Source organism: Anarhichas minor, unplaced genomic scaffold, assembly GCF_050575085.1.
Source record: "Anarhichas minor isolate MPS153535 unplaced genomic scaffold, ASM5057508v1 ptg000021l, whole genome shotgun sequence".
Classification (NCBI taxonomy): domain Eukaryota; kingdom Metazoa; phylum Chordata; class Actinopteri; order Perciformes; family Anarhichadidae; genus Anarhichas; species Anarhichas minor.
Genome location: NW_027466467.1, coordinates 5678115 through 5699376, shown reverse-complemented (window position 1 = coordinate 5699376; position 21262 = coordinate 5678115). Strand labels below are relative to the sequence as shown.

The 21262-nt window shown below is 45.2% G+C and overlaps 1 protein-coding gene across 6 annotated transcripts; it reads right to left on the bottom strand.

Annotated features, from left to right (window-relative positions):
• Window positions 1-531: 531 nt before the first annotated feature.
• Window positions 532-19850, bottom strand: frmd4ba (FERM domain containing 4Ba). Of its 6 annotated transcripts, none has more exons than XM_076095806.1 (19): window positions 19687-19850; window positions 19080-19102; window positions 15283-15366; window positions 14532-14597; window positions 14034-14091; window positions 13322-13408; window positions 8516-8592; window positions 7811-7949; window positions 6659-6803; window positions 6416-6549; window positions 6208-6324; window positions 5664-5892; window positions 5433-5489; window positions 5195-5327; window positions 4474-4638; window positions 3524-4275; window positions 3290-3428; window positions 2681-2938; window positions 532-1652 (listed from the first exon to the last, which is right to left on the bottom strand). In XM_076095806.1, coding segments are annotated over exons 8-19 (2178 nt in total). In that variant the 5' UTR covers window positions 7859-7949; window positions 8516-8592; window positions 13322-13408; window positions 14034-14091; window positions 14532-14597; window positions 15283-15366; window positions 19080-19102; window positions 19687-19850; the 3' UTR covers window positions 532-1651. The 6 variants fall into 6 exon arrangements, with proteins under 6 accessions (XP_075951921.1, XP_075951923.1, XP_075951925.1 ...); XM_076095808.1 differs by having other exon boundaries at window positions 2691-2938; XM_076095810.1 differs by lacking the exon at window positions 2681-2938 and adding an exon at window positions 2149-2297 and having other exon boundaries at window positions 19687-19849.
• Between the last annotated feature and the right edge of the window lie 1412 nt (window positions 19851-21262).

The following is a 21262-nucleotide window of genomic DNA, read 5'->3' as shown; positions in this document are numbered from 1 at the left end:
CCATAATGGGTGTGACAGCTTTTAAAGACCGGTTCGGTCGGTTTTCACGGCTCAACGACGCTGAAAATGAGGCTCCGCAGCAGCTGGTGGGAACACGCAGCAGAGCAGCAGAGCTCTGCAGCAAGAGAGCGTCTCTAAGAGATGATCATTTATTCATAATCAGCTCGCATCACGACTGATTGCAGCTCGGCATACAAGCACACACAAAAAAAAGAAACTCTTCAGTTATCTTTCCAACTATAATCTGCCTCCTTGAATGCACTGCAGTGGAGAATGTATTCATGTGTTCCAGTTTACCAAGAACACCATTCTAACGCCTGTTTTTCAGAGCAATACAATCAAAATGAGACTCGAGGTTATTTGGTTTCTTCAAACCTCATTTCATTAATTGAACCATCTGAACAAACGTTCAATTACCTAATTTAATGGATTTGGATTTAAATCCTGTTTTCCCGCACTCCGACGGAGGAGACTTAAAAGTTTTAAAGTATGTATACTGTATAAATAAATATGACCCTCAAACTGAACCGATTCAAATGCAGATTTTTTTTTAATTCAAACAAATGCAATTTTACAAATTACTAAGAACCAGCTTAAAAATCAGTTGCTTACTATATATTACATGCTTTTCAAATACATACAAATGCACTAAAAAAAGACGGAACCAGTGTATTTACAAAACCAACATTTACATACAGCTTCCCTCTCTTGAGAGAAACTGGGAGCACCACTCCATGATGTCCAGCATGGATGAAATAACCATGTCACAATAAAAAGTTCAAAAAACGGAAATTTCCTTTTTCCTGCAGTGACTGATCAGATGTGGCAGTGATATCAAAGTTTGTGACTTCAGGTAATACTCAAACGGTGACAAGTATTTGGCTCAATTGTATTGTAAGTACTGACAGTGAGACAGACTGAATACTTTGTAAATGACAACCAAGTGTACACTGTGGTAGTTACAAGCTATGCGATGATAAAACTGACTGCGGGATGTTCCAGGAAGTAGCCGTCTTTCTGACTCATTTTTCAACGAGTTTAATCCTTCATTTGTTTGATAAAGTCCTTATCAAAGCTCGTCCAATCCTTCATGGTTACAGTGTTCATACATGTGTGTGTGTGTGTGTGTGTGTGGCAGAGCGTTGTTCATCGTGGCTCACTGCGCTCTCACAGAGACAGTCCTAGTCCTTGGTTTGTGAAGCCCGAATCTCTACAGAGAAACACCGGAGATCTTTAGTCCACACGGTCCACAGCAGGTCCTGGTATAGTTTCAGTGCACAAGTGCCATCACCACAAACACTCGCAATCCAGCAATGATGCCCGGCGTTGGGTTTAGTTCTGATCACAAGGCTGTGGGTCGGTTTGGCTATTGCATTTCAAGAGAACAGAAAACGAGAGGACTCCAGTTCCTTTACGGTCAAGTTTCTTCATTCTTTGGATCCTCTTGTAAAGAAAAACTGGTAAGTGCAGTCTAAGGCACAATGACAACTCGTCACGGTGAAGGAGTTAATACAGCGCACTGACAGACAGGCAGCTACACTATTGTTCCCGGTTTTGAGTCCTCGTGCCAGCAAATCTGGTCCTCGGGCTCCAGGTCAGTGTGCATTTGGTGACTACTGTGTGAGTCCACTTGGCTGACGTCTATGTAGGATCTGTAAAAAACACACCAGATTGAAACACGTTAGACAAGGTAACAAACTGAATGTAGCTTGTGACTGGTTAACTACGTAGAATGAATTAACCCTGGGCTGTCAAATCAGCTTTGAAGTGCCAAGTTCAGGCAACTAAGTCATGTACTGAGTTACTTCATGTGTTTCAGGCGTGTTAATAGTAATCTCTGTTTCAGAAGAAGGTAAACCCAGGGTCAAACATTCTCACCCAACAACACAGCAGATGCACACAGACATGAAACACACGCATAGCCTTCAGATGTGAAGATATTCAGGGGTCACAGTTCATCCTCTGCCACACAAGTGCTCTCCCACCACCACAACACACCCAGAGCAATGAAGCACAAATCAGCCAGAGCAATGTGAAATGATTTGGAGCTTTCTGTTAGTCCCTGCCACATGTATTAAAAAAGAAAAGAGCCACACCACCATCACCATGATAACCGTGTGGGGAAGTTTTTACATTGTCGTCTCTCACCCTTTCTTCTGTGCTGTGACTGTTAATTGGGGGGGAGGGGGGGGTAATTTTCCTGGTCAGTAGCATAGGCAACAGCACGACACCTCTCTAAAGGCCCCGCGGGGCGCGCCATCCTATCACAGCTCCGCCACTCAAACTCTGTGGGACATCTGCGTATGAGAGGGGGGGGGCAAAGATCAATGGGTGAGTGGCAGCACATGGGCAGGGAGTCTCTGCACGGGCCGAGAAGAAGGCAAACAGCAGAGTGCAAAACAAACTGTGGAAAGCACACGGCAGAGAAATGTGACCACTGGATGACAATATGCCAGCTGGAAGTGGAGGTAGGGCAGGCGTGTTTATTTTGTATTTTTTATTTTTTTTTTAAGAAGCCATGCAGTTACTTCATCATACATGACAATGAAAGAAAGACGAGTCAAACATCTCAAAAATGCAAAGTTCACTTCAAAACATCAACAAGCAGACTACGGAGTCACGTTGCAGACAAACTGAGAGAAGCAAACGCACAGGCTCCGGGCCGCTGCTGTTTACTTACTATGAACTACCTTTAGCAAAGGACACCTTATTGAGCCTGTGCCCTCTGGAGGATTGAGGCTGCGCGGGGCTGGAGGCCACCTGCCTGACCCGACAGCCGGGGGAGTAGGTGGAGGATAAGGGGGGAGAGGAGGAGGAGGGGGGCGGGGAAGAGGTGGAGGAGGAAGCTGGGGGGGAAGAACTAGCAGGGAAAACGGCACAGCGCCTCCGGCCATCGGGGCTGTGCCAGGGGCCCTTAAAAGTCCCGGAGGCGCCATATCTATAAGAAAGCAGGGGCCAGCGGACAGTTAAGGAGGAGAGCAGGACCAGTCTTAAACTCGGAGGAAGAACTGACCTCAGGCTGCACAGATCCTATAATCGTACCGCTGAGCCAGTTAAGCAGACTCATGTTTTCTCATTATCTAACTTACGGTTGAAGAAAAGGTAACAACGGCTATACATCAGTCCACAGTATTGTTGCGCGTAAAAGGGGGATAACAAAACCAAATGGCAGCTTATATCTTCTGTAGCCATCCATTCTAGGTAATTAAACAGCAGTGCTTAGGTTAGGATAAGAGGGATCAGGGAGTGGCTTATTGGATAAGGAGATGAGTTGTTTTTGTTTTCTCACCTGTTGTGGGCGGAGTGGCTGTAGGGGGCTGTGTTGTAGGAGTAGGACTGCGGCGCGTGCACGGGCATGCCGTATTCCGACATACCACCACTGACACTCGCGTGGCCTCGCCAGTTTGCGCTAGAGGACACTGAGGACACTGGAGAAGGAAAAAAAAAAAATGGTCAGCAACTGACCCACCTACATAACAACATAACGCACTGAAGTGTGTAATACAGGGTGCAGTGATCTCACTTGTGGAGTAGGACATGTTCCTGCCGTTGTGGCTGTTGTGCGGTGCAGGCATGGTCTGATAGCCCAGGCTCTGCTGAGAGCCTCTGTCGTAGTCGTAGTTGTATGCCGCCTGTTTGTGCGTTGCGTTGCGTTGGTACCAGCCCCTCAAGTGCTCGGCCACCAAAGCCTTCTGGATGTTGTTGCCAATCTGCTCGTTGCCGCGGGGCGCCTGACGGTTCCTGGGCGGCCTCAGCGTGGCGTACGGGTTCTGGGCCATGGCGTCCATCTCGTCGGCGCGGTAGTGCATGTCGTGGCCGTGGTAAGCTGTCGGGGCGTGGGGGTACGAGGGATTGACGTTATAGTGTCCTTCCATCTCGTTTTCGTACATGTAGACTCCGTTGGAGTAAGGCTCCGGTTCCGGGTAGCTGGGATAGCCCGTCACGTAGTAGGCTGTCGTGGTGGGTCTGGCCCGCTGCTGGTAGCAGCGGGTGTCCGGCTGAGCCAGGTTGGGCATGCTGCCCGAGTTGGCGTACTGGTCTTTTCTGTGGCGGCCGCGAGCTCTGTGCCGGTGCGCGTGGTTACCGGGGACGCTGTACTCGGCGCTGGACTGGCTCGTGTAGGAGGAGCCGTCATCGAGGACCTCCGTGCTGTTGCTGCGTCGCGGCGTGGAGAAGGTGAACGTCGGCGCGGGAGCTTCGGTCTCCGTCGTGAGCTGAGACTGGGACTCCAGACTGCCGCTGCGCTGGCGGAAATGTTGTGGAGCATCCTCTGATCTGTGATTTAAAAACAATAATTAAAAGCTGTATGTTGTATCTATATGTTGTCTTCATTAATTTAGCTATTAGCAGATGGCTTGCGGTTTCTCGTAGATACACGTGCACAACCAAGACTGGTGTGTAACTGGCTCCATGAGCTGTGGATGAGGAAGACATTTGAGAGAAAACAAATAAAGTGATGAATCAGGGCCCTACCTGAGCTGGTTGCTGCTGTAGGCGTTGCGGGTGAGGAGGGGGGTGGGGGGCATGCTGCGGGCATCACGTGGCTGTCTGGAAGCCAGTTTAAACGGACTGCAGTGGCTTGCTGAGGCCTCGCGGTGACTGTAGTGGAGTGATTCCTGGACTTGTCCGTAATGTAATCTGGAACACAGATAAGAACAATGTTTTCTCTTTAGGTCAGAAGAGCTTGTTATTGAGATAAAACACATCTACCATCTCTTCATTTGCTCTTAAAAAAGAAGCAGAACTCTCACACTTGAATGACTGCCATTACAAAGTCCTTTGGTCTTTCTTTTCACGCAACAGCAAGCATTATGGCGGTTTATAATGAGATTAAATCACGCACATCATTTTTGTAAACAGCCCTGAAGTAGGTGCCATTTAAACTACGTTTCCAGGGCCACTTTCCTGTTTCCCCCTTTCTTCTCTGCTCTCTTCTTGGAATTGTTGTCTGCTCCTTCACAGGCAGCGACATGTTCTTTTCCATCTATTTTTAAAGTTGGTGCGTTGGGCTGATAAGAGGGAGATTGTTGGAGAGGCAGGAAAAGGAGGGAGGAGGAGGAGACTGGCAGGAATGCAGCTCTGGATCGACTCTACAGGCCTGTACTAGCTCCATGCTTAGTGCGTCTACAAAAACAGACACGCCAGACACGGAAAATTCATATACATTTCATGGGTGTCAGTGCTGGCTGTATACCTGCTGTCTGCATGCTGGTCATTGCCAGAGCCCCGTCTGTCGTTGTAGTGGATGTCCAGAGTTTCAGCATGGTGTGGTCTGGGGGAATACTGAACCGATCTGGACCGCAGCCTCTGGGAACTGAGCTCATCCTCTGGGAGATAAAAGCGATTGCGATTGGTTAAAATGGATCTAAAATGCAGCAAATAGGGGGAGTGAACACATGACACACTGAGCACGGCTATGCCTGGGAACATACCATCATCCAGAGTGAGGCTGTCAGACAGAGAGCTGAGTTCTGAAAGGTTGACATCATCTGGTAACAGAAGAGAGAGAAAACGGCCCTCAGAGACACCTCCGATATTCCACTTTCATAGAAAGTGACAGACTTTTTAACTCAACTACCACTAACCAATAATGCTCAGCTCTTAAAAATGAATTTCAAGCTTTATTTTACAAGCAAAGCACTGCTGTTGTTGATGACGTCTACCTGCTAAGATCAGCGAGGCTCTCTGGGTGGGCTTCCTTCCTTTCTTGATCCTGTAGGCGTTGATCTCCTTCTCGATCTCCTCCAGCTTCCTCATTGCATCCAGACAGTTGTTTCTCCTCTTTTTCTTCACCGTCTTGCCGTGGTCGCCCTCGTTGGACAACTTGATGGCCGCTTCCACGATCTTCTGATGCAAGGCGAACCTGCTCTCCAGATTCCTCAGATGTGGGTCCTGCAGGGGAACACGCAACACGCAGTGAGCAGGGAATTTCCCGACAATAAACAGCAGAGAAACAGACTTAAAAACACTTCATTTTCGGTGTGCTGACAGATTCCAATTTACATTTATATTTACATTAATTTTCCCAATTGACAACAAATGTTTCACGCAGAGCATTTTGCAATGTAAGCCTCAAACCACACGTTAAACTCTTAAGCCTCGTTTCAAAAAGTCAAATGATCTCCAGGTAACCAAACACAGAGATCTGTGTAACATTCATAATTACACAACAGAGACATATCACAACACAACAACAGCTGTACTGACCTCATCATAGGGGAAAAGGTCATCCAGCTTGAAGGCTGTCCCGACACGCCGTCGTACGTGAGGTGCCTTCTCGCCTGTGGCCAACGGGTACTCGTCAGGCAATCTGCCCGTAAGCTCCTGCAAATGACAACCACAACCAACAGTCAGCCGGGAGTGTGGACCTTTACAAACGGCGTTGGAAAGTAACAGAATGAGAGCGATGACTCACCGCTTCTCTCATGCAGATCTTCTTCAGTTCCTCAATTTTCTGCGTCAGCGTGTCTTGAAGGTGTTTTTCTTTCTTTTTCAACTCGGCAACCTTCTCTTTCTTCTGCTCCTCGCTGACTTCAGAGTCGACGGAACCTGGAACACACACACACACAACTGATTAACTGCAAATTACAGCAATCAATCATCACTCATCGTTTATGATGTGGAGCAGAAGCCATTAGCCGATTAACTCTCCGCTTACCGGCTGAGATGAGACTGCCGTTGCTGGCCATGATAAGCTGGTCCCTGCTCTCGATGCTGGACAGTTTAGTGATGATCCGCGGGGCGCAGATCTCTGTGAGGTCCATGGCGATGTCTCCTGAACTCCTGGTTTTGGACATGTTTGACTGTAAGAGGGGGAAGGGGGAGGAAACAGGGAGGAGAAGGAAGGAAAGGAGCAGTGAAGGAGGGATTGTAAGTACTTCATTTTAATGATAGCAGCGGCTCCATTTGCATGCTCGGTACCCCGAGTGCGCTGCTCTCTCATCAATCAGTGCGGGCTCTATTCCTGGATGAGCACTGACACACCATCTGCCTTTGAGGAGGAGACAGCGGCTGAATAACCTCATTTGACTGCAGCCACACGCTCATCCATCTCCGCCACAAAGTGCTCATCACACAACACTTATACTGTATGATAAACCCCGATGCTCAGCAAATATGCTTCATACACACAAACACGAGTTTATCTTCAGCATATTCGGGCACTGGAACAAGGACCTAGGCTGTGAACACATTGGGCCCTTTCCTATTTATTCTCAATGGTGCGGTCGTAAATATACATGTATCCCTTCCACACTAATAACTTCATATGGCAAATTGTAGTTTACTTTGGGTTGAATGTGGTTCTTCTTAAGCCACAGGCAAGGCAAAAATAGGCATAATATTAGGCACTCCCTCTACGACTATATCATTCTGCCTGCTATATCTGCAGAGTGATACAAATATTTTACTCAATTACAAGCTCTTGTGCATTTTCAATTGAAGCTACCCAACCGCCTGTTAGCTCAGCTTCAATAGACACCACGATTTCTCAACACAAGGCTCAGAGGAACTATTTACATCAGACCTGTCATATCCCTTTATTTACACAAGTCACGGGCATGGGACACGGATCAGGCAGAGCATCACATGATGAACAGTCACCATTACACCACGCTGGGACACTTGCACAATAACCTTTTAAACTGAACTTCTGTCCATATTCAAACTGGAAGAGACAGACAGGAGGTTTGATCCGTCTAAAGGCTCATTTTACAGCCTGGTTAAACAGGCATTAGAGAGTATGAGGCTGTTTTTAACAATATTTAAGTTGGCAAGAGGTGTGAACGAAGTAAAGTGAACAGACACTCACTTTGCTTGTCTTCCTGTCCAGGTAGAACTGGTGCTGACTGATGGCCATCACCCAGATGGTTTTAATCAGAGCGTGGCTGGCATACCACGTGTGAATAACCAGACCAGTCTGTCCGAAGGTTCTCTTAGTCACTGTTCTTCTGCAGAGGATAACAAGACAAACGTTCAGAGCTCGTGCTCATCCAAGAGGCAAGTCTGTGCAACAGCTGCATACCAACACGAAACAGTTGAAGGTAGATTAACAAAGGCTTTACTTAAGATTAACAAAAAAAGATGTGCAAATCAAAGATTTAGAAAAGAAGATTAGAATCTTTGGCCAATTAAATTTGTGGGTGTTTGTTTAATAACGTAGTGAAGAGCGACGAGCGGTGACATCAAGCTCCCTTTGAAACAGACAGTGGGATTTAATGACAGCTTTGGAGGCTTAAAGTGCCACATTAAAGCTTGGGTGAGGGGCAGAGGTCTTATAGCAACATTACAGTAATGAAGTGGACTTTATACAGCAAGAAAACACTCATTTAACATAAAGCTACAGCTATTAACATGGTGTCCTAAGTGGGCCACTGGCTGCAGATGCCCTTCACACTGTAAGGTGTAGGATAAGGACATCTGAAGCAAGCAGCAGCTACAATGGGAACACTTTAAAACAGTAAAAGGGACCTATTAAGATCAGTTCAGATAGATTAAGCGGGTTGCCTTCTCTGACCTGTGTGGGTCGTTCACTTCAACAGCGAATTTCTTCTCTCGGAAATACAAATTCTCTAACTGCTTCCACTGGTACAGCTGTGGAGAGAACGAGACAGTTTGGCAGAGAGAGAGAGAGAGAGAGGGGGGGGGGGGGGGGGGGGTAGAGAGGCATGACACATCAGTGAGTGCACAAGCCAACACAGAGCTATCAATTAAAATGTGCATTTGCACTCCATAAAACACATGACACACAAAGGACAGCATCAATTTACTCAGAAAAGCTTTCCTTTACGCGCCACTTCTTCTTAGTTAACTTTAGCAACATTAGCAGAAAACAACAGAACAGCTGAGGCTGTGAATGGGGCTCGGCGGGCCAGCAGCCGGTCATGTGTAGGTGTTGGGGGGCTAACACAGGTGCAATCATTATGCTGCTGCTGCATGGAGCAAAATCGTGCCAGGTGGCAGGCCAGTTCCACATTGCATCGTGCTGTGGAGGGAGACAGAGGCGGGACTTCTCTGTGTCAGAATGAAACATCTGCTCCACTGATACTGGGCTCACTGAACAGATCTGGAGCATTTTGTCTGTGAGCAACTTTTCCCCTGCACTCGCTTTGATAAAAAAGAAAAAAAGTCTTTGCTTGACTTAGAAAATGTAAAACCATTGTTTTAACTGATACTGTCCTATAAGAACATGGTTATACATCTCAAACCAGGAGAGAAACCGTGCCGAGGGTAAGAAATCACGATACGTGAACACATCTCCACTTCCACCGAGACAAACATATTGGCTTCATTTATACCGAGCAAACTAACTATAACACATTACACGTTTACAACAGTGCAGCTCACACAGTGGCAGAGCGCCTGTCTCTAGAGCCCATAGAGCCGGTACAACACCACACTACAGAGAGCATTCAGGAGCAAATACAACATTAAACCCTCTATTTAAAACAGCCGGATAGGTAATGAGGAGGCTTACCGTAGAAAGGTATTTCTGTGCTGATCAAATCCCTGTTGAGTTCTCTTGGGTTTTGTATTGAGTCTCTTGACTTTGAGCTTCCCACAGGGCTAGAGCTTCCTCGAACAATACGCTCTCTTGTCTGCCAGATAGGTGTTGCAAGAGTTTCAGCTGAGCTGGCCACGCCCCCTTCACCACCCCCGCCTCCTCTGACATCACAGATGCATCACAGATACCTCAGGCTGCTCTCTCTCTCTCTCTCTCTCTCTCTCTCTCTCTCTCTCTCTCTCTCTCTCTCTCTCTCTCTCTCTCTCTCTCACAGCTCACTTCTTTTTCAGTCAGACAAGATGAGCAGGTTGTACACAAAACATTTTGCAGGGCTAGGTTCTGCTCCACTTCCCGTCACTTGCAGATAAGTCATCGATCCCTTTAAATACTCCACTTCCATCTGGGAAGTTCTCTCTACTTTTCGTCTTGTAAATTCCACACAAAGCATTGCTGTGAGGCTGAACCTACTATAACCAGCTCCCCCACCGGGGCAAACATGTTAGGAATCTGTTACTATGGTCTAATCATTAATAGCGGAGGGGGGGCTCTTTTTGCTTTCATGTGGCAAAGGGAGCACTCTGTCAGCTAACCAGGCAAAAAGAAAACACTGTGTACACTATGCTGACAAGCATGATAGTCTCAAGCTACATGTTTAATCTGTCTCGATATCCACGATAACAATGAATGAGAACGTTGGATTTATTGTCAAAGTATAACCACCATTGTCTTTATAATTGCGGGCATCACACAGTCAGGCTACCGGTGAAATGCAGAGCATGGTACTAAATGAACAATGGGAACCACCCAAAGCTCAGGCCAGTTCACACCCTCTAGTCACAACCACCAGCATCATTTACATTGTAACAACAGATGTGGAACAATGGTCTATGCGGACATTAAACACACTTTAACAGGATCATTCCTCCTATTAGAGAAACTCCACACCTGTGTGCCAGCACCGACATGAAACTGCTACAGGACTCTCCTGCGAGTGCTCATGAAGCCACGGCCAAAATATTTCAAGGATGTGACACGCCTCAGTCTCCTAAAATCACAAGACCTCTTGCTGCAAGTCCTCTGGAAGAGCAACTTGCAGCTTGAACTCCCTACTTTTTTAGTTCCTGGTCTCATACTTATACGGCTGCAGTCCATCATCTATGTATGAATGTAGATTTACAAGCTCTTCAACTACGAGATTCATATTAATTATTGTTACACTTGACCACATTTAACATACGACTCCAGGTGTTACTGTAGTTTATAGATGTATTATTTTTCTCAAAAATCAAGTCTCTACATTGTTTTCCTACTCAGTGATTCCCTGTGGTCGTCAACCCTTCAAGTGGAATCATTGTGCACGCAAGCAAGTTGACTTACTCTGCATCTATGTGAAGCAGTGACTCATCAATTCAACTCTTAGAGAGAGAACACAAAAGTAGCCATTTCCTTAAAGCAGCAAACACGGCCGCTTAATAGTGCACTCAAGATTTGAGTGAATGCACAGGATTTTCTGTATCTTCTATCTTTAGTATTTTCGTATTTCATCTCCCTTGTTTTTGCCAAACATTTCATTACAGGCGGGTGGAAGTGAACCAGAAATGCCTGTGGTTTCAGATGGGATCAGGCTGTTCACATCCAGCTCACACACCCACAGCCCGAGGAACCCCCGGGGGCCATGATTCCGCAGAATCTAACATGGATAAAAACGTGTCAAACGGCTCCGACTTACACGCCTTCACAGAGAAAACATCTGCCACACCCTTCGCGTAACACGTCACGCTCGGCCTGGCCACACTACTATTCCACACCATGACGCATTGCTAGTTGTGAAAACGTGATAAGAAGACGACGCCGGAAGGCGAGTTTAATCAGAATAAAAAATGACAGAGAAGAGGATCTGTTCAGTTTTCATTTAAACTTCTTTGCTCGCAACTAAGACACTTCTTTCAGGCTGACACTGTCACCCGATAATAAACTGAAGATGTATTTTGGTTCAGCTGGCTCATCATATGTGCGGACCAGCATGTGGTCTCAGAGAGTGTCCCAACACCCACTGGGAGAGAGACACAGAGAGAGAGGAAGAGGGACAGACGAGTGTCCTGGTTTGATTCAGGGAGAATTAAGTCTCGACTGGCCATCTGCTGCAGTCCCGGAAACACTCTTTTCTAGTCCAAGCCCTGTTGAGTTCCTCCGTTTGTGTTCCTGAACCTATCCTCTTCCTACACAACATGTTGCTTCTCCTCTCGGCATCTTCTATTCATTCTTTGTCCCCTGCAGATCTTTGGAATACTTCGCCTATGCCTTTTGTCTATATAGAAAGTGCTCACTTATATACACTGCATCTAACGCGTGATGGAAACGACAGTATTCACGTGATTAAATGTGCCACTATTCCTAAAACACAGCAGGCCGAGTGGGCTTTTGAGGGCCGGGCTATTCAATATAGAGTGATGAAACTGGCATGCATGCAGGGGGGAGATAATGTGAGGTCAAGCTAGTGTAGCTGCTTTCAATGATTTTCACTAAATAAAAAAAATATAGAAAAAATAAAATAAAGAATCGACACAACTGCCGTCCTCCCACCAGTACTACCTCTAAACCCCAGCCCCCCTACACAGATAACTGTTTTGTATTGTTTGATCAATTGTGTTCCCTCCAAGACACACAGACACATAGATTACCATAATGAAGGCAGCATGCTGAGAAGGGCTGGGGTGAATACAGGGGCTGTGAACTGAGGCAGGGAGCACTATCAATATCCACCAGATACAGAGGACTCCCTGAGAGGCAAACGGAAAGTAGCCATACATTTCCAATTGTCAGTAAGTAAAAAACTAAAAACTCATCCAACACCCACTAGCTGTCCCCAACCTTTAAACTCCCACCCACCCGACTGGCACAGCGCCAACCCCCCAGAGTCCCAGAAGGTCTGCTGCTCCCCACAGAGAAGCATAATTACAGCTTCCACAGGAGGGTCGGGGACAGACATGGTGGGGCTGTGCCCATTAATGCCTCAGAGAAACAGCACACCCTGCTAAGTCAACAGGTCCCTGCCAATGTAGCAGCAGCTACGGCGAGGCTAATGAAAGAGGCTGGGGAGAAACACTATCACATAACAAACATCGAGGTTAAGTACAAAGTACAAACTTAAAAAAGTAGTAGTACATGGGACTTGAAGTACTTCACACAGATGCAACATGAAAGGCACATGATGGGCCTTCTACAGACTAGAAGAGTAGCTTAATAAACAGAAAGTTTAGTGTCTGAATTATTTTCCTTCAATGTGAAATTAATGTATTTTAAAGTATTTTTGCACTTTAAACTTTGTTGAGCAGTTTTATAACCCGATAACAATTCCCTCCACTGTTGACAGCAATGTACTGTATTTGCTCTTATACCTACAGCCTTGACTGCACGCTGCACATACTGATACTCCCAACATATTTTCCCATCTGTCCTCCTCGTTCTCCTGACTGACATGGGAACCAGGGTCTTCCTTACACCTATTTACAGTGTGATGGATCATTAACCAGCTAACAAGAGGCATGGTGATGAACGCTGGGCTTTCAATTAGCAAGGATATTCACAAACAGTGCTCAATCCGAAATACTTCCACATGGAAGTTAGAAGCCGATAACTTTAAAGGATTATATGTTTTTATTATGTGAGTATTAAATGTCACTGTAAGAAAACCATGTTGAGTTTAAGTTAGTCCCAGAGGGCTTTACAAAACATACTCCACAAAAATAAACAACTAAATATGTTTCAAGTGGGGGAATTTAGCGTTAACAGAGCCGCTGTAAAAAGAGGTCAGCCTACCTTTCTCGGCTTCAGTTTATCCTGCAAATCGTACTGGCCGATGCCTTTGTAGCTGACCCCCAGCCACCACGGTAGTCCTTGCTTGTCCTGCATGAAAGCACACGCACAAATCACACCACCACTCATTAGGGGTAGCTTTATTGGTGGGAGTTTGAGAAAGGCCTGTTACAAAAGCAATTATCCCATTAGGTTCACAGCAATAGCAACAAAAGAAGAGATCAAATACACTGAAGGCCTTCAAATCTCTGCAAGCCTGCCTGAGTCACTTTAACACCACTGTTTGATCTCCTCAGACACCTTGATTTAATAAGGCTTGGTTGGGAAAGTCAGAGGAAGCAAGTAAAAGTAAGGAAGGTTGGAGGAATCACCTAAAACATGCTAACTAAATGTAGTACGCTGGTTTACTGGATGTATTATTTTTTTTAATATTCAAGGTGCAATTCTGTACAGAGCCAGTTTGTATTTTTCTATCCCACCCAAGCAGGTAGAGCATAGTCCTGTACGTTACAACAGTAACATGTGCTACTGCTTTAGCTGCAGCACAGCGTTTTAAAAGGAAAAGGCCTCATGATCAAAGCGTTACGCTAAACATTTAGGTGAATAAAGGTCAGATTGCTGAGTTAGATTTTAAGCAGAAAGAAATGAAGACGGCACGTTGACAGAAGCTTGTTCAGAGGTTAAGCTACTTCGTGAGTCGGGGCACCGCTCTTACCTTCACTGGGTAATAATGGACTCCGTATGTCGGCAGGGACTCCACCAGGGCCAGATACCTTGAGAGAAGAAGGGAACAGGTTAACACTTACACTCCATCACTGTCAACCGGTGGCTGTTTAACAACAGACAGAGTGGGATTTAAGCCGCAGTCATTTGCAGTGGCAAGCTGATCGATTTGTGTTTCAGGTCGGTGACAGAGGGAGGGAGAGTCCATTGATCAGGTCAAGGGCACAAATCATCCCGGCGTAAATGACCCAGGGCTGCGCTGAGTTACAGTACCACGAAAAGCACAGCGGAGGACCGACGTCCCTCCCGAGGCTGGCTGGGTGCCGAGTCTAAGAGCACCTCCTCTAATTAATGACACATTCTGGCGCGATGACAGCCACCTCTTACAACAACAGGCACCACGGTGCAGACGCATGAGGTTAAACAGGAAGGCCTGGAGTACACAGGTTCATCATGAAAAAAACATACATGTAGTTGTTTTTAAACTTACTGCACAATGGCTTGTCCTCTGGTCAGTCCCTTCAGTTTCTTGTAACGTTCAATCACTTTGTCCTCGCTGCAAAAATGGATAGATAAATAATTTAATGAACAATTCATCAAAGTGTTGCACATTCCAGCCACAGAGGGGATTTGTGAGAGGGCTCTTTCTTTGACACACATTCTGTCTGCTCATGCAGAAAATGCCGTCTGGCCTACTGATGGCTCTCATCTACCTCTCCTGCAAATGCATCCCATTTACTCGCCACTGTAATCATCCTTTTTAATAGCATAGCGAGGCTGCAAACCAACCGCGGCTTAACAGACAGAAAGAGACAGAGAGAGAGAGAGACGTGTTCATGTGCACTAAAAGACTACGATTTTCATTTGGATATCAAAATGAATGTAGCAGCCTCAGATGAGCTTTTAGCCAGATGAAGCGGGGACAAGCAGAGGAGAGAAAAAAACAAAACAGCAGTGAGTGTGGATTGAAGAGACAGACAGCAATCCGTTAGATAGCCGGTGGCTGTCAGCACCTCTCTGTGCGCTCGCGAGGGCTAATGGGCAAACGTAATTAACACAACCCAGGGCATTAATTAGTCACCCCATCAGAGGCAAAACCATCTGCCGAGTACCGGACCGTTCTGTTGACACTGTTCCACTCAAAGCTGCTGCTGTTCTGGGGAAAGAAGTGGTGCTGACCACTGAGGCTATTTGACGTCTGAATTGTAAGCGTATCTTGTGGAGAAAAGGGCTAAACTTACCAGTAATTGAGAGACGGGTGCTCCCTTAATACCCTAGTGGGCAGAACTGGGAGCTGCTTCAGGTCTGATCTGGCAGTCTCAGCACTGACAACAAAAGAAATAATCATATACACAAGTTAAGTAACAGCAAAAGTATTCATTCACAACGAAAATAAAAGCATCTATGCTTCAGCTGGGTGAGGCACAACACATAAAATACATTGATTGATGAGAGACAGGTTATCTCGGTGTAATTACTGACTCCCCTTATACAACGATAAGCTCTACATTTAGACATCTATATTACCCTGTTATGAGCTGAACGGAGTGCTTCAGACCAGCATGTGGACCATAAGGAAAGTAAAGGTAGCTGTTTACACAAGAATCCCAACTCAAAGCCTATAAATGTGGTTAGAAAAAGGTGCTGTGTCAGGACATTGTTTTCATCTTTCTTGTCTATAAATAGTAGGACTACTTGCCAAGACTAAACACGAGCTTCACTCATGTCTTGCCAGACTTGACTTATAACAGCACATGCAGGGCCATTAAATCATAGGGAGCCTTTTAAAAAAAGGGGGCCTGGCAAGATATCTTTTAAAAAAATATATCAAAGCCATTTCATGCAGGTTCTCAGCAGCGATGCACTCCACACAGCTACTCTCTGTACTGGGAGGTAAACTACTTTGTATTGATTCACACCATGACGGATGCAACGGGTCCGATCGGTGTCACCCACAAACTCCAAGTAGTAAACGGAGAAACTGGCCATCCTATGTGTTCAGACAAATAGTGTTGTTTGTCACCGTCAAGCTCTTCGATAGTGCACTATGGGTCACTCGAACATCGTGTAGGAGGGAGTACTGGATCTACAGTTCAAAAAAAGGGGCTCTGGCTTGGCGGGCCAGTCCACTGGAGACCTGAACAAAAGCCATTCAACAAGCACTTGGCAGCCTCTCCCTGTGTTGAAAAGCATTGTACGAGCCCCAAGCGCGGTTACAAAACAGGCGGTGGCCTCCGAGACGGAACTCAGATGTGTAGGTCAGACTATACATGATATAAACTCTCAGGTATTCTACCAGCAACCCCAAACACGTATCGGACATCAATTTAAGTCCTGCTCTTTAAAGATGAATGGAATTTAACAGCCGCTGACATGGTAGGACAGACCCATAATGCTCCAATAATGCTCCAATAATGCATAATGTGAAGCAGCTTACTAAACAAAAACAAGGGTGATCCGCTGTAAGGGCAGAGGCACTTGAATCACTGTTCCCTGTAGCTACCTCTCCTAGGGTTGACTGACTTCTGCTGCCGCGGCACTTTTTGCCGCGTGTTTGATGGCGTACGTTTTATGGCGAAGGCTGGGGCCTGGCGTTGTCTGGGTGATCTACTCCACAAGCCGCGCTGCCCCGTCAGCAATCTGGAACTCATTACTACGTCGGTTATCTCCCCTGCAGCCTGCAGCGCGGGGGCAACTCCTACACCCGGCCCAGGCGCAGCCTACCCAGCGTGGGGAGAGATAATACTCATGTGTCAGCTATATTCCGTGGGGCTGAGACGTGGTGACTGTGGAGGGAGCACAATGAGAGAGCCTGTTGCTGTGAATGAACCACTAACTACAGGCTACACCTGCAAATAGAACCGAGGACTAAAACTGTCCGGGTGTAGTGTCGGTCGGTGTGGGGAACATTTGAACACAACTGACATTGTGTTAATCACAGCTGATTTAAAACTAGAAAAGTGTATTCATAGCAACAAAGACAATGTCTCTAGCTCACTTTTGTAAGTTGATTACAATCACGAAAATAAAAAAAATCCCGCACTCGGTTACACTGAGGCATAATTAAAGACAACAAGCAATTCAGCAATTTCCTACGTTTTCCACAATCTCTTTCATCAACTCTCAGCTTGTAACTTGTGGCAATCAGCTGTGGATTAAACCTGCGGGTGGTGTGAGTCAGTACTGTCAAGACACAATGCAATACTGACTGAGGGAGGGGAATTCTGATACAAGTACAATGTGAAACCTGATGGCGCATGTATTCAATGCACAGCAGGGGGGTTGGCCCACACCACAACAATAACAGTGAGTCCTCCTGACGCCAAGTTGTCTGCCATTGGACAGTGGGCCGTGGCTCATCCCTCTTAAGGCGGCTGACTGTAAGAGGAGGAGGTCTCCCTAACTCCTCCACAGCTAATCTCACTGCTCCAGGGCCCTTTGCTGATACAGTGGAGAGGAGACACATTTATATTATATGCTTTATGAGGGGATTTACTGGGCCTGTTCTCTCAAAGAAGTAGTTAAAAGGACACTGCAGACAGGAATGAGAAATACTGCCACGGGACAGCGCGGGGGGGGGGGGGGGGTGTACATCGCTACGATAAGAATGTTAGAGTTTGGGGCCGGTACATTCAAGTAGAGCAGTGTGAGGAAAACAACTTCATTGTGAGCTATAAAGTGTCCTAAAACCTAGTATCTGGAAACTATAATCCGAATGCGCAGGGGGAAAGTAGTATTTGTGCAAATAAAGACAAAGACTTGATTTGGACACACTCCCCTCCACGCTGATTCTACCAGAGTTGTTGGCAGGTTGTCTTTTATTGTGCTTTCAGAGTCAGTACAAAGTACAGCCCATCCCCACTCCCACATGAACTGAAGCTTCAGACTGTACACTACACTTCAGGGTGAAGCAGCTTTAAATCAAAACACCCAGGCATAAAACCATAAAAAAGAATAACGACTAACATGTATCAGATCCATCTAGCCTGTAAATATCGGTCAATGAGAGCACAAGCAGGTGACGCCAGGTTATTTATTTTGTCTTTTTTTGCAGCAGAACAAAGGCAATGGTTTGACAAGGGGGTCAAACTGCATATTCAGCATTGCACGGTGTGGCCATTCAAACCATACACGTGCAATTCCTCACAGAGCACAAATCTTTGTGTGCACATAATGGACTGAGAGGCCTTTAGAGGCAGAGCACTGGGAAAAACACACAGGTTGTGCTGCTTCAACCTGCTCAGTCAGTCAGTCGCTCACAGACTGAGCAGTGTTTACTAATCACAGCCAATGCCCTTCAAAAAAAAAAAAAAAAGCAACGCACCTTATCAGCAGGTCAAGCCTCTGAGAGCACGGCCCACAATGAAAACATTATCTTCACTAGTGCACAGATTCTCCCACCAGTGTCCACCGGCACACATGCTGTGTTTGTGAGTACATTTATCAAGAAAGCCATGCAGTCACACATGTCTGCCTTTGTTGAAAGTGTCAACACAATGCGTCTGCCTTGATAGTCAACAGTGTGACAAGAGAACAAGAGTGTTTTGATTTTAAAGGCAATGTTTGGACCATGATGGGATGGCAGCGAGCCAGCGGAGGGGGTCAGTTCAATGTCACACGAGCACATCAAGGGAATTATTATCTCAGGGAAGTTCAGCGTTAAAATAAAAATCCGACCGAGTCAAGTTGAACATTAACTCGCTGTACAGTTTATCTTCTGTGGACTGAGCACTGACCAAACAACTTGACAAACCAGACCCTGCCTTCTTTGTCACAGTACGAAAAGGTGTATGGATGACTGCTAGCAAAAAATATCCTAAAATGTTATTACATGTAACTTTACCTTTACCATAGCATCTTGTACCTGGCATTCATTGACACTACTTTTCATTCCCAGCTAATTTACCCTGAATTTGCTCCTTCTAAACATGTTTTAAATGACAGGACAACATGATGTTGTTACAAAAACCTTTTGGGTAACACTCACACCTTTCTACATGTATCTCATAAAGAGGTTTTAATATAGATAACTTCTTACCTGGTGTATTCTCCTTTGGCCTCCTTAAAAGAGAGAAATACTGCAGTTAGTAAAAAGCACTATGAGAAAATGTAAGACTTACAAAATGACCCAGTAAAAATCTGTGCAATATAAATACACCGTGCAATAAAAATGATTCTCTCTGTATATCTAATGTTTTTTTTTTTAGTATATCTTCTTTACTGTTTTATTACTTATTTATAATACTTGTTTTGTTCTTGTTTTTACTATGTCTCTTGTTTGCACTATCCACTATGCTGCTGTAATACTGTAAATGTCCCCACTGCGGGACTAATAAAGGATTATATTATTTTATTTTATCTTAAATTAACTGTTGTGCTAATGTTAGCTAACGTTACCCTCAGGCACAATCTGCAACAAGGGGTTAACGTAACACGATAAGACCATTTAAATACGTTTTAATTTATCTCATAACTCAAGTTAACACTGCCTCGAAGCACAAGTACATTTAAGAGGCCAATAGTAATATAAAAGAGTAATAATATTCAACAATAGTCCCGACCAAAGCAGGAGACATTTTCAAATGTTGCGTCTTCATTCACAAAACATCTAGTCTAGGAAGCATGCGACAAAAACTCTTTCTTACCTGCAATGCGAATGCGGCTAACTTGAAAACATTTTCACTCTCCACTTCGATGGTCTCCTGTTGTAAAAAATAGGTAAAATCAACGTGGTCTTTGTAAAACAACACGCACAACCAAAGTGCAGTCCGTGTCCGAAACACTTGACTTGGAGAGAGAAAATCTTCCCGTCCCGTACCTCTCGGTCCCACCACCGTTACCGACTGAACCAATGCCGCAGAGACACAATACGGTGTGTGTGCGTGAAACTGTCCGTGGAGTGTGTTTACTCCAGTTACTCCAGCAGCCGAGATAGTATTACACTTTCTATATGCGACAAAACACACAGTGGTTGCATACGAAGGGCTAGTTGAATATTCCTGCCCCCCCTCCCTCGATAAAGTGGTACAGTCCGAAAGCAGGTTCAACAGTCTCCGTCTCCCATGGTGACCAGTCTGCTCACACCCGCGAAAAAAAAAAAACTACACTGCAACGGCTGATCACATGGTGCATTCAGGCGCTCCTTGGACGGTTGGAAAAATCCTAAATTCCCTGAAAACAACTACCTGCCTACCTATCAAAGTATTTACAGGAAACACTTGGAATCAGTGGTCCTGCCAATACTTATCTAAATGACAACCTGAACCTGTAACTATTCGCTACGCTGTGACTATAGTGCAGGGTACTTTAAATGCAATGCCAAACAACTTCATTAAACAATAACATATTGCTTGTATGATAGTGAACCATATACTTTAAGTAAAACTGTAATATTTCCAACAGCATTTGAAAGCAGCATAACCGTTTGAGATCTAATGCAGTCAGAGTTTTTCAAAATGTAAATGTTGTGAGGTTAAAAAGACATGCATTTCCTCAATAAATAGCATGTTATGAATGAACCAAATACTGCATTACAAACGCTATGTATGCACAATAAAGATAAAGATAAAAGAGGCCAGATTAGGCTACGAAGCCGTGAAAATAAAGGCTAAATGTTGTGTGTAATATAGACATATAGCATGAAAAACAATTTGCAAGATATTGATCATCTGACTCTCAACCCCCAGCAGAATGAAGTTTTATGAGTCAATGGTAAATCAAGAATGATGGCAGATCAATAGTTGGATTAGACATCTCATAAGGCAAACTACTGTGTTCAATGATCTGGAACTCAAGGACATGCCGAATTTGATTAAAAGGACTATATAAAAATATGTATATCCCATCAAAGGTTTTTAGAAAATAAATGTTTAAAAACACTTACATTAAACACTAACGATTTAGCGTTCAGGAAGAACAGCTCCACCGTCGTGTTGTCTTTCAAGAAGGTGATCTTCTCAATATAAAACCTGTGAAGAGTTGTTTTTATCGGGTCAGCAAGGTTCACTTGAGATATAATATTTTGCTGATACCTCTGCGTTATTCACAGACTTCATTGTGTCAAATATAGTTTAACAATCACACAGCAAGACTATGTAAACTGTGTTCCATCACTGCCACCTGCTGGTCAGGACCAGCCTTTGAGGACATGAAGCTCTCGAGAGTAACTTGCTTCATATTAGGTCCATATACTACTATTCACAACTCAGTCTAATACACAAA